We start from the raw sequence: 13,956 nt of genomic DNA on the forward strand, positions 1-13,956 counted from the left end.
ATTCAAGGCATGGGCACATCACGGATTTATATAGTAGCATTATGATATTTTCTGACTTATTTTATATCCCATTCCTAATAGCTCCTAACACACTGTTAGCCTTTTTGACCACTGCTGTGCAATGATTAGAAGGTTTCAGAGAACTGTCCATGGTGATGGTGACTCCAAGATCTCTTTCTTGGGTGGTAACAAGCTAATTTAGAACTCATCAGTGTATATGTATAGTTGTGATTGTTTTTTCCAATGTGCATTACTTGGCGCTTATCAACGTTAAATTTCATCTGCCATTTTGTTGCCCAGTCATTCAGTTTTGTGAGATCCCTCTGTACTCTTCGCAGTATGTTTTGGACTTAAATATCTTGAATAATTTTTTATCGTCTGCAAACTTTGCCACTTCACTGTTCACTCCCTTTTTCAAATCACTTATGAATAAGTTGAACAGCACAGGTTCCAGTACAGATCCTTGGGGGATCTCGCTCTTCACCTCTCTCCATTGTGAAAACTTACCATTTATTACTACCCTTTGTGTCCTATCTTTCAACCAGTTACTGATCCAGGAGAGGACCTTCCTTCTTATCCCATGGCTACATAGCTTTCTTAAGAACCTTTGGTGAGGGCCCTTGTCAAAGGCTTTCTGAAAACCAATGTACACTATAGCAACTCGGTCACCCTTATCCACATGCTTGTGGACTCCCTCAAAGAATTCTAATAGATTGGTGAGGCATGATTTCTCTTTACAAAAGCTGTGTTGACTCTTCCCCCAACAAATTATGTTTACCTATATGTCTGATAATTCTGTTCTTTACTATAGTTTCAATCAATTTCCCCAGCACTAAGGTAAGACTCACCATCCTGTAATTGCCAGGATTCCCTCTGGAGAACTTTTAAAAATCCGTATACCATTAGCTACCTTCTAGTCATCTGGTAAGGAGGCTGATTTCATCGATAGGTTACATACTAAAATTAGTAGTTCTGAAATTTCATTTTTGAGTTCCTTCAGCACCCTTGAGTGAATATCATCTGGTCCCGGTGACTCATTACTGTTTAACTTATCAATATGTTCCAAAACCTCCTCTATTGACATTTCAGTTTGAGACAGTACTTCAGATTTGTCATCCAAAAATAGCTCTGATGTGGGTATCTCCCTAACATCCTCTGCAGTGAAGACTGATGCAAAGAATTTGGTCAGCTTCTTTGCAATGGCCTTGTCTTCCTTGAGTGTTATGTCATCTAGTGGCCCCTCTGCCTATTAGGCAGGTTTGCTGCTTCTGATGTACTTAAAAAATACCATTAGTTTTTACCTTTAGCAAGTTACTTCTCAAATTCTTTCTTGGCTTGCTTTATGATAATTTTACAATTTATTTGCCAGAGGTTTTGCTCCTTCCTATTTTCCTCATTAGCTACCTACTACTGACAGTGAACATGTGAATTGATAGAGGCCAGTATTTCTGGAGTAGGTGGAACAGGTTTCTAGTCCTGGACTATTAAGTGCATGTAGATTTTATTATAACTGTGTCTGATGTCTGCAGCAAATATATCTGTTACACCACCTATAAGGAGATATACCCGAGACTCCTTTCCCCTCCTTCTGTAACTAACAGACATACTATCTGTTGTTATGGGGTGAAACGGAAGTTACTACCATCCATCATGCAAGATGGTGGTAAGAAATGGTTAAATTCCTTTATAGAAGCAGATAGCTGAAACAATAGGGGTCTCCACCCCAACCCCAGCCACATCACCACCCAAAACAAAGATACATGCAAGGCACATGTGGGCAGAGGGGTTTTGGTGTCTATTTTGTGAAGGACTGTGCGTCTGTGAAAGAGAGGAAAAAGGTACAGAGAAGGCAGCAAGGAAACACCCGACACAGTTTGAATAAAAACTAGGAATGTGGCCCTGAGAAAAGCCTAGAGAAAGAGCTCCTTTTGAGCTGAGTGCTGGCTGAAAACGTTTGGAGCTGTGAGCAAGAAAACTTCTCTCCTGTTGTTCAATTCCTCCTGTGTTCACAGAAACAGGACTTGTTTATTTACAAAGAATGTACACAAGATTACATCAAAATTACCTCACTCCATCATCAATTTCTCCTCCTAACTGGAAGAACCTGCAAAACCCCTGAATTTCTGGCTAACTGCATGGGTCAAAAAGGATCTTCTTTTTTCTACACTGCGAATAGGAACTACCTAGGCTGACTATTGCATTACTGCCTATCTGTGAATTAGCCTGAGGCAAGGGCGAAAGAGATTACATGGATGCCCTAGGATGAAATTAAACTACCAGTTGAGGTTGTGAACCCCATAAGAGATATGGTTAAAGTGGTAATAAAGGACAAAATGTGACCCTGAAGAGCCTAGAAAGACAAAATAAAAAGCAAAATAACCCAGTAATTCCTATAATACAGGAGAAAGAACAGAAACCTGCAGCAGTCTTTTAAATCCTTCTGCAATGTCCAGTATAGGGCTGCAGGTGCTTCCCTCTCTGGACTTTAAAGAGGCACCTGGAAAAGGAGTAGCAAATGACTAAAGATCTGTTTCTTTATATTATAGTTTTAGGGCCATATTCTCCAACCCACAGTCTCTCCTCTCTGGGATCATCTACAATCATCTTTCATTCTCTTACTCATACCCTACCCCACCCACATTTTTTCTAAACCACCAAAACTTCCTTTTGAGTACAAAAAGAATGGACATTCTTCTTATGTGGGTTGATTATTAGAGTTATTTTAAAACAGAAAACATTTTAAACATAGCTTTTCTCATTCTTAAGAAAAAATCAATTTATTGAAAAGATATCTCACACACCCAGGCATCCATTACAGGCTAATAATGGCACCTACGTACTGCAAGCTCTCTGCCTTCAGCTGCATGCTTCCCAACACATTGGAAACGAACTATTACTGTATGATGAAACACACATTTTATGTAAATCCCTCAGCTGCGATTGGGTGCAAATTACATGGATAAATTGTGCACACAGAAAAATGACCTTTCACATTCATAACACTGTAGTTTGGAAGTTGTTTCTTACTAGCCATTGGTTTAGAAGAGAACTGTACTATCACAGTTGTTAAAGATGTTTTGAAGTTTATGATGCGTTGCCAACATACATCCAATAATGCTTACACTTCATATTTTAAATGGTATAAATTAGGCGGCACATTTTTGATAAAAGGACCGAAAAAGTCTTTTGACGATGAAAACCAGTTGAAAAAGTGGCCTTGTAGGGGGAAAGGGATCAGAGACAAGGAACTCAAGCAACTGTAAGAGTGAGATAACACACACAAAAGGGGAAAAAATTAGGGAAGACTGTAGAATTAACAGACCATGGGGGAAAATGGTAGGTGGAATATGAAATGGCTTCTAGCAACTTGAATGTAGAATGAAGTGATGCTTGCGTGAGGCAGTAGAATGGATACAGAGGAATAAGTCAAAAGCAGTAGGCTCTTTTCAATACTCCTCTGGAGAAAACAGCTTGAGAGTCCTTGTTTCTGGCTTTCCTGAATAGGGCTTTGAAAATACAGATTTTGCTTTTGTTCCCTGATCTGTTTTTTTTTTCTTGAGTATGAATTCTGGTGATACTGGTTAGTGGACATCATGATTATCTTTGCACATCAAACAGCAAGATTTTTTTTTTTAAAGCAACCATAGATAATTTAAGATTTGAAAAAATCGTCAACCTCATATCTTCTGGTTTCTGTTACAAAGCCAGAACCCCATTAGGATGAAGGGCAGGAGAGTGAGACGGACATGCCCCTCCCCCACTGTTTGCTATCCTGTTTAAGCAAAGTGGCTGAAGGAGTAATTCATTATCACACCTCGTCCCCTCCAATTTTTAAAATGTGCTCACACCACCACAAAGAGGAGGACTTTATGCAGGTTTTATTGTGCAAGAGGATCCTCCCAACTTATCTGCAAGCAGAGGGCCAAATCCTCAGCTTGTATAAATCAGCATAGTTCCACTGAGTGCATTGATTTACACCAGCTGAGGGCTGTTGGGATGGTGTTGAATTATTGTGATTGATATGAGTGAATGTGATGAACATGATTTTGGTATGGCTTGATATGTCTGAATTTGCTAGAGGATTCTGGGAGCAGGGTTCTCTTAACATCAGACATTTGGTATGGAAATTTACTGAGAGTGATCGGAGGCTCTATCTGTGTGTGTGTTTCAACATGGAACTTTGGAACATATCAGCCGAAGGCCAGCTCACCAAGTAAAGAAAACGCAAAAACACGCGATCAATGAACGTGGCACAGGCTGACCAGGGTCAAAATGACCCCTTTGGATGGCACCACACTAAGAGCTCGAGTGAATGATTTATGAGAGGGTATAAACATCAACTGATTTTTGGTCTCTGTTTTGCAGTCCCTTTTAAAATATTAATTAGGAAAAAACAGTAATGAAATGTCCATAGGGCATATTTCGAGGACATGAGACTCCTTTGAGAGCAGAGTGTATAAATATTAAGAATATCATATGTACAGTTCTTAGTTCCCCAATTAACATCTGAAGAGTTCTGTGATGCTGTAAGACAGAGAGTCCCAGGGTAGCCAACACCCTGCTATGAGGGATTTTTGGAGAACTTTTGAACCAGAGGGCCTCGGGGTAACCAAGACCCTGCTTTGGGAGACATTTGACAGACCAAGTACTTGAGAGAAAAAAGAGAAGAGAAGAAAAAGAAATCTCCATCTAGGACTGGTAACTAAACCTGCTTTGTTTGCCAATCAGGATACTGTGTAAGGCCAATATAGTTACTGAGGGTTTATGCTTGGGGAATTGAGGCTTATTAGGGAGACGCATTATATAATCTTTTATTGCCTGTGTAATTCTTTCTCCAATAAACTGCTGTGAATTGAGCAAATTGAATCAGAATTTTCACTGGTACCAGTAACAATCTGCCCAGCTGTGGGCCAATTAGGATCCATTTCAACAAGAGCCAGAGTGTGTTGCTCCTGCACAGCCTCGCTGTAGCTGCATTCCTGGGAACAGGAAGAGTAGCAGATGTGACCTCTTTGTTCTCTCCACCCCTGTGTTTTTGGGTCAATGGATCTGCGTGTCTCTCCTTACACTATTGGCTCTCCTGCTCCCAGGAAGAGCATGGTTCTATGGTATGTGGGGATATGCAGGTTTCCCACAGTCTGGTCCACATATGCAGAAGAAACATAGCATCTCCAGTGCATTTCATGCCTAGCAAGGATTTGGAGCAAGGATTTTACCACTAGTGTATATATATTGTGCCAAGTGGTGCTTTTCTTTTGCCCCCTCCTGAATTCCCTCTTTGTTACTCACCAGTACTGCTCTGGATGGTCCTCACTGTGGTGGCCGTGCGTGGGGGAGATGAGGACCTCAGCGACACGCATTCATCATCTTGGGAACAGCCCTTCTCAATTGCTCTCACATAGCTGTGGCTCCTCATGCGGAAGCAGCCTGGCACTGGCAAATCCAGGGCCTCTACGGCCTGAGACTCTAGTTCGCTGAACACTGACTCGCAGACTGATTCAAACTGACCATTTACTTCCATCTCACTCACCTGCAGGCCAAGAACAGGTAGTTTCCTGTAATTATATCCCATTAGAGCAATCTATCCTATAATAACATTTACAAACAAAGATGGAACAATACTTAAAATTTCCATTAAAAGTTCCCTTTGAACAGTAAATGATTTACACTTTAAATGGTTTTTTTTTAATGCAGTAACAATTCTCCAAGAAAAATATACAATGTGCATGTTCAGAGTCAAGAAAATACAGAGCTATGGACATTGAGGGCTCAGCCCCAATCTCATGTAACTAACCCAATTTGGGCCAACAGCAGGGATTAAATCTGGACTTCTAGTATTAAGAGTCTGCGCCTCTCCAACTTGAATGAAAGGACTAACTCCCTTGGCTGGCAGCTATAACAGACTATTTAACCCTTTTTTGTGAACCAGCTCCCAGAGAGTAGCAAAGAGCCAGGCTCTCCTAGCTTGAGTTACACACAAAACCACATGGGCTTGCAAACTTACAAACTTTGCAGCCATTTGCCCGTGTTTATATGGCAATGGGCACCCACATTTCTAAACTCAGGATTGAGCCTTGAGATTGGTATTAAAATTATAATCACCACCATAGGAAAAATGCACATCTGAAACAATAATGTATACCATGATTTCATTATTTCTCAGGCATTCTAAAGGCACAGAGACCAAGGGAAGATGTGAATGGTTTAGGAAGATATGAAAGATGCTATACTGGGATGAATTTTAAGAAAAAATAGGTTGAATATCAGGCCATATTTCTGAACAGTGAAATCTATTAGATTGTGGAATAACTTCCTACGGGAAATAGTGGAAAGAGATTGATTGCTTTAAAAAACACTGGACAAAGCACTGGATATTATGTTGTAAAGAACAATCCTACATTGGCAGGGGATAAACTAGATTATCAGACAGGTGACTCCCAGAGCTCACTTCTAGGATTTCTTTTAAGCTTCCTATTTTTATTGGCAAGGAAGCCTACACTCTTCGAAGCATAGATAGCTTCAACCATCTCACAAATCAATCTGTCTAAATTGGAGTCAAATAGTTTTATCCCACACTTACAATTTCAGTTTGCTGTTTTCTGCTGGCTTCCTTCATAACTCGGTTTCTACAGCACCTGCTTATACTTTGTGCTAGTGCTGTAGACTCCAACAGCGTAAAATAAGCAGATGATGCCTCTGAATGTCCATATTCAGCAATCCCTGCCTGAGCAGGGCAGACTTCATCTTGGACCAAAGTCACTCCTCTAGCCCATTTATCCTGCATAAAAGTCCCTGGGTGAAATCCTGGCCCCACTGAAGTCACTGGCAAAAACTCAGTGACATCAATGGGGCCAGGATTTCTTAAGTTCAACCAGTGATACTTTTAGATTGCCTTGATAATTATATTATATGAACACAGAGACAGCATTATTTTTATTCCATGAATACTTTAAAATGAAAATTGATCTAAGTCCAAAAAGGAAATCTCCACTGAAAATGTACTATCCAGTTAAATTGGCCTTTACCTTTGCTGGCATAAATTGGCGGTTCAAAATTGTGACAGCGGTGATGGTCATCTACAACATGAGTTATTACCAGTGATTTAGAACATTGTGACAGGGTCGGGCCAGATGACTACAGGAGAGTGATCGAAGGCAGATATATTAGCCCCAGGTCAAGCAGGTCCCTTTTCCCTGGGTAAGGTAACGGGCAGTTCCAGAACAATCAGGAACTTGCTGGAACAAATTAAGGCAGACAGGCTAATTAGGACACCTGGAGCCAATTAAGAAACTGCTAGAATCCATTAAAACAGGCAGGCTAATCAGGGCATCTGGTTTAAAAAGGACGTCACTTCAGTCAGTGAGGGGCGTGTGAGGAGCTGGGAGTAAGAGGTGCAAGAAGCTGAGAGTGAGTAGGCGTACTGCTGGAGGACTGCGAAGTACAAGCGTTACCAGACACCAGGAGGAAGGTCCTGTGGTGAGGATAAAGAAGGTGTTTGGAGGAGGCCATGGGGAAGTAGCCCAGGGAGTTGTAGCTGTCACGCAGCTGTTACAGGAGACACTATAGACAGCTGCAGTCCACAGGGCCCTGGGCTGGAACCCAGAGTAGAGGGCGGGCCCGGGTTCCCCCCATCCCCTCAACTCCCTATTTGATATGTGGGTCCCACCAGAGGGGAAGGTCTCTGGCCTGTCCCCCGACCCATTAGGTGGGCCAACAGAGACTGCAGGGATTGTTCTCCTCCTTTTCCCAATGTTGGCCAGTGATGAGGTTAGCCGAATGAACGGCAGGTTTGTGCCACTAACAAAAGGAGCCAAACTGAGGACTGCCGTGAACCTCTGAGGCGAGCAAATCCGCCAGAAAGCGCAGAACGTACCAAGTTAGAGGAGGAACTTTATCACAGCATACAACACCAAATGAAATGCAGTGCCTTACACTAGTTGGCAAAAAATACACAACATGCAAGAATACCCTTGCAGAATAACATATCTGACTATGATGTTTCAATGTGCATATTCATTCAAGTTTTCCCAAAGAAAATTACTTTTTATCTTAGCACCGTTTTAGGGCCCAACTCTGTGAAGTACTGAGCATCCTTTGCTCCCACTGTTTTTAAGCAAAGTTGAGGGCACTCAACACATCCCTGACCTGTGTCCTATTTTGCATGCATGGCAGCTAGACAGATGTGACAGCATGATGACTCCATATGCATATTTTATATAAGGGCAGGCTATTCTACTGTGTCAACACTCACAATTTAAAATGCCCCAGAGTACACAATATTCAACTGACAGACTGTAGCTGGCACAAAAGAGGATGTTATGATTTTTCAGGAAAATAATGCACATCTTCATAATTAATGTGTGAACCAAACACATATGTACCATGTACATCGTAAAGTCAAAGCTCTATCAGAATTTAAAAAAATGTGTAAAAGGAGCTAATAAACCTTTTCAAAATATTGGATTAATGTCAAAACAACAATTGTGGAATAGAAAATACCAGTAACCCTTATTCTTTTTCCCCTCAAACATTTTATGGTCCCCACTCCTTAAAGGAAAACTCATTCTCACTAGGACCCCAAGTCCTACATTTTTAGAAGTGACTCGTTATTTTGTATGCTAAACCTGAAACTTCTTAGAGGGAGTGTTGAGCACCTGTCCACTAAAAATCGGGCCCCTTTAAGACATTTCATGTTGTGCAACCAAAATCACCAAACAATTTTTAAAATTTAGACTATGACATTTTCAAATCTTCTTCCTTCACAAAAATGTACACGAAAAACATCCCCATAAGTCCTTTTAAAATTCAAATGCTTTTGAAAATATGTAATTTGTTGCATGTCTGACTTCAATGCACAAACAAAAAGGGTTTCTGGTTCTACATATTGCACATACAGCTGAATTGGCTGGGGACTGATTTTGATCTTGTCCTTAGCTGTGCATGCTTGCCACCCACCTGACTAATGGTGCTCATGGCTCTCATGTAGCTCTCATTCCGGGAACGGAATTTAGGAGAAGTTAACAGACTTGCAGGGTCCAGACTGTCCAAACTCCTATTGATTGAGACTTCACTCACTGCCCTCAAGTAACTGTGGCTCCGGATTTGAAGTTTTGGAGAGTGTTCGCTGGATATCCTTGAAGGAAACAGTGGGAAAGAGACATTTCATCAAATCTAAATAGCTTAACTGTGACTGGGAATGACAGTAAATTGTTCTGCAGGAAAGTAAGACTCAAACCAGAAATTATGTAACCCTGGGGCATATATAAATTCAGTACAGTACTGCAAATCGGCCAGTTCCAGTTCGTTTATAAGTACAAATTTGATAAGTGCTTGTATACACATGCTAGAAGTCTAACTACTAAGATGAGTGAACTTGAGTGCCTGGTATTAAATGAGAATATTGATATAATAGGCATCACATAAACTTGGTGGAATGATGATAATCAATGGGACACAGTAATAGCAGGGTACAAAATATATTGGAAGGCCAGAACAGGTCATGCTGGTGGAGGAATGGCACTATATGTGAAAGAAAGTGTAGAGTCAAATATAATAAAAATCTTAAATGAACCAAACTGTACCATAGAATCTCTATGGATAGAAATTCCATGCTTGAATAAGAAGAATACAGTATAACAATAGGGATATACTACCGACCACCTGACCAGGATGATGAGTGATGGGAAATGCTCAGGGAAATTAGAGGCTATAAAAACAGAAAACTCAACTGTAATGGGGGATTTCAACTATTCCCATACTAACTGGATACATATCACCTCAGGATGGGATGCAGAGATAAAGTTTCTTGACACCATAAATGACTGCTTCTTGGAGCAGCTAGTCCTGGAAACCAAAAGATGAGCGGCAATTCTTGATTTAGTCCTAAGTGGAGCGCAGGATCTGGTCCAAAGGCTGAAACACTTGATAATAGCGACCATAACTAAAGCTCTGATTTTGTCATGGATATTTTTAGTAAACGTCAGGGACAGGTCACGGACAAAAAACAAAAAATCACGGAAGCCGTGACCTGTCCCTGACGTTTACTAAAAACATCCCTGACAAAATGGGGAGGGAGGAGGGTCTAGCAGCCTGCCCCCCCCACACACAGAGCGGCTGATAGCTGCAGGGACCCCATTGCCCTGTGGCGGGGAGGGGTCCCCTTGCTGCCCTGCGGGACTGGAGCTGAGGAGGACCCCCACTGCCCTGCAGGGCTGGGAGCTGCAGGGGGAGTGTGTCCCCTGTTGCTCGAGGCAGTAGGGGAGCTGCAGGGTGGGGCCTGCTAGTGGCAGCATTTGAGAGCTGCAGGGGGCCCCCCGCCCGCAACCACTGAGCAGCTCCAGGGTCCCTCTGCTGCTGTCGCTGGTGACTGGGAGCTGAGACGGGGCCCTGGCTGCTTGTGGCGGCTAAGCTGCTGTAGGGGAGACCCCTGCCAGTGGCAGTGGCTGGGCAGCTCAGGAATCACCACCGGCGGTGCCAGGTGGTCAATTGCAGGGGGTCCCACCACCTGCAGCTGCTGGGCAGCTATGGGAGGGCCCCCCGCTGCCCATGGAGGCTGGGCTGCTGTGGGGCCCCTGCTGCCGCCAGTGGCTGGTAAGCTGCAGGGCCCCCAAGGTCATGGAGCTCGCTGGAAGTCACAGATTCTGTGACTTCCACGTCCTTTGTGACATAATCTTAGCCTTACCCATAATACAGTTAAATTTAACATCCCTTGGGTAGGGTGGGGTGGGAGAAAGACACCCAAAGAAGCCCACCACAGTATCATTTAACTTCAGAAAGGAGAATAATAATAGGATATAATAATAGGACACAATAATAGGAAGCTAGTTAAAGAGAAATTAAAAGGTACAGTCCCAAAAGTGAGATGCCTGCAAGATGCATGGAAACTTTTTAAAAACACCATAGTAGAAGCTCAAATTAAATGTATACCCCAAATTAAAAACATAGTAAGAAGACCAAAAAAGTGCCACCGTGGCTAAACAACAAAGTAAAATGAAGTGGTTAGAGGCAAAAAGGCATCCTTTAGAAACAAAGAATCCTACTGAGGAAAATAGAAAGGAACATAAACTCTGGCAAAACAAGTGAAAAGGTATAATTACAGGCCAAAGGTACAATCTGGTTCATTTAAGATTTTTATTATATTTGACTCTATGCTTTCTTTCACATATAGTGCCACTCCCCCACCAGCACGACCTATTCTGTCATTCGTATATATTTTGTACCCTGGTATTACTGTGTCCCATTGATTATCATCATTCCAACAAGTTTATGTGATGCCTATTATATCAATATAAGGCCAAAAAAGAATTTTAAGAGCAGTTAGCCAAAGCTCATAAACTAACAGCAATTTTTTTTTTAAGTACACCAGAAGCAGGAAGCTTTTTAAACAATCAGTGGGGCCACTGGACAACCGAGGTGCTAAAGGAGCATTCGAAGAAGATAAAGCCATTGCAGAGAAGTTAAATGAATTATTTGCATCAGTCTTCACTGCAGAGGATGTGAGGGAGGTTCCCACACCTGAGCCATTATTTTTAGGTGAGAAATCTGAGGAACTGTCCCAGATTGAGGTGTCATTAGAGGAGGGTTTGGAACAAATTGATAAATTTGTAGTAAGATGGTATTCACCCAACAGTTCTGAAGGAACTCAAATGCAAAATTGCAGAACTATTAACTCTGGTATGTAACCTATCATTTAAATCAGCTTCTGTACCAGATGAGTGGAGAATAGCTAATGTGATGCCAATTTTTTAAAAAGCCTCCATATCCTGGCAATTACAGACCAGTAAGTTTAACTACTGTGTCAGGCAAATTGGTTGAAACTACAGTAAAGAAGAGAATTATCAGACACATAGATGAACATGATTTGTTGGGGGCAGAGTGAACACGACTTTTGTAAAGGGAAATCATGCCTCCCCAATCTGTTAGAATTCTTTGAGGGTGTGAACAAGCGTGTGGACAAGGGTGATCTAGTGCAGCGGTTCTCAAACTTTAGTAACCCGAGGACCCTCATTTTGATTTAAAATTTTGCCGTGGACCCCAGCCCTAGGCCCCGCCCCCACTCCACCCCTTCCCCCAAGACCCCACCCCAAATCTTCTTATCCCTGCTCCACTCCTGCCCCTCCTGTTCCCCGCCTCTTTCCGCCCCCTCCCCCAAGTGCCCCAGTCCCCCATCCTCCCTCTCCTTCCCTGCACCTCCTGCACTCCAGGAACAGGTTCCCCGGTGTGCAGGGGGTGCTGGGAGGGAGGGGGACGAGTTAATCAGCAGGGCCCACGGATCTCCTGGACTTCCCTCACGGACCCCAGTTTGAGAAATGCTGATCTAGCGGATATAGTGTACTTTCAGGAAGCATTTGACAAGGTCCCACACTGAAGGCTCTTAAGCAAAGTAGGCAGTTATGGGATAAGAGGGAAAGTCCTCTCATGGATCAGTAACTGTTTAAAAGACAGAAAACAAAGGGTAGGAATAAATGGTCAGTTTTCAGAATGGAGAAAGGTAAATAGTGGGGTCCCCCATGGGTCTGTACTGGGACCAGTGCTGTTCAACATATTCATAAATAATCTGGAAAAAGGGGTAAACAGTGAAGTGGCAAAATTTGCAGACGATACAAAATCACTCAAGATAGTGAAGTCCAAAGCAGACTGCGAAGAATTACAAAGGGATCTCACAAAACTAGGTGACTGGGCAACAAAATGACAGATGAAATTCAATGTTGATAAATGCAAAGTAATGTACACTGGAAAATAGAATCCCAACTATACATATAAAATGATGGAGTCTAAATTAGCTGTTACCACTCAAGAAAGAGATCTTGGAGTCATTGTGGATAGTTCTCTGAAAACATCAGCTCAATGTGCAGCAGAAGTCAAAAAAGCTAATGGAATGTTAGGAACCATTAGGAAACAAATAGATAATAAGACAGAAAATATCATATTGCCTCTATATAAATCCATGGTACTCCCTCATCTTGAATACTGTGTGCAGATGTGGTCACACCATCTCAAAAAAGATATATTGGAATTGGCAATGATTAAAGGTATGGAACAGCTTATGTATGAGGAGAGATTAAAAAGACTGGGACTTTTCAGCTTGGAAGAGAGACAGCTAAGAGAGGATATGATAGAGGTCTATAAAATCTTGACCTGTATGGAGAAAGTGAATAGGGAAATGTTATTCCCTCCTTCACAGAACACAAGAATTACGGGTCACCCAATGAAATTAATAGGCAGCAGGTTTAAAACAAACGAAAGGAAGTACTTCTTCACACAATGCACAGTCAACCAGTGGAACTTGTTGCCAGGTGATGTTGTGAAGTCCAAAACTATAACAGGGTTCAAAAAAGAACTAGATAGGTTCATGGGGATAGCCTCGTCAATGGCTATTATCCAGGATGGTCTGGGATACAACTCCATGCTCTGAGTGTCCCTAGGCCAGTGTTTGCCAGAAGCTGGGAGTGGACGAAAGGGGATGGATCACTTGATTGCCTGTTCTGTTCATTCCCTCTGAAGCACCTTGCATTGGTCACTGTCAGAAGACAGGATACGGGTTAGATGGACCATTGGTCTGACCCAGTTTGACCATTATGATGTTCTTATATACCCAAACTGACTTTCCATTTTGTTTGGTAGGTTTTGGGGTTTTTTTTGTTTGTTTGTTTGTTTTGGTAAATCAAGGACAAATCAGTCACAACATCATAATCTGCACTATATTTATTGACAGACTAGTCCAAAGCAAAACTTCATGCTGTAATGACAACAGCAGAGGTGAGCTTTATGGGAACCATAGCAAGTAGTGCAATGGGTGTTACTTTTAAAGCAATTAGACAATGGACTGTTTGCATTAAGAGTAAAGTGCTGAAGGATACACATTCCATTATTAAAAGAGCAGTGAAGACGTGGTGAGTGCCGTCAAAGAAATGGCTGTTTCAAACATAATATACTGAAGGAATCTCATTACAATGA

General features: G+C 42.1%; 1 protein-coding gene across 4 annotated transcripts in view; it reads right to left on the reverse strand.

The window, feature by feature from the left end:
* The window catches only part of DLGAP1 (DLG associated protein 1), a 219,123-nt gene that overhangs the window by 136,725 nt on the left and 68,442 nt on the right, over window positions 1-13,956 (reverse strand). For all 4 annotated transcript variants that reach the window (XM_065397967.1, XM_065397966.1, XM_065397969.1 and 1 more), the window contains exons 3-4: window positions 8,956-9,133; window positions 5,290-5,530 (exon numbers count right to left, since the gene is read on the reverse strand). In XM_065397967.1, coding sequence (XP_065254039.1) covers window positions 5,290-5,530; window positions 8,956-9,133 — 419 coding nt within the window. The remainder of the gene's footprint in view (window positions 1-5,289; window positions 5,531-8,955; window positions 9,134-13,956) is intronic.

Source organism: Emys orbicularis, chromosome 2, assembly GCF_028017835.1.
Source record: "Emys orbicularis isolate rEmyOrb1 chromosome 2, rEmyOrb1.hap1, whole genome shotgun sequence".
NCBI lineage: Eukaryota > Metazoa > Chordata > Testudines > Emydidae > Emys > Emys orbicularis.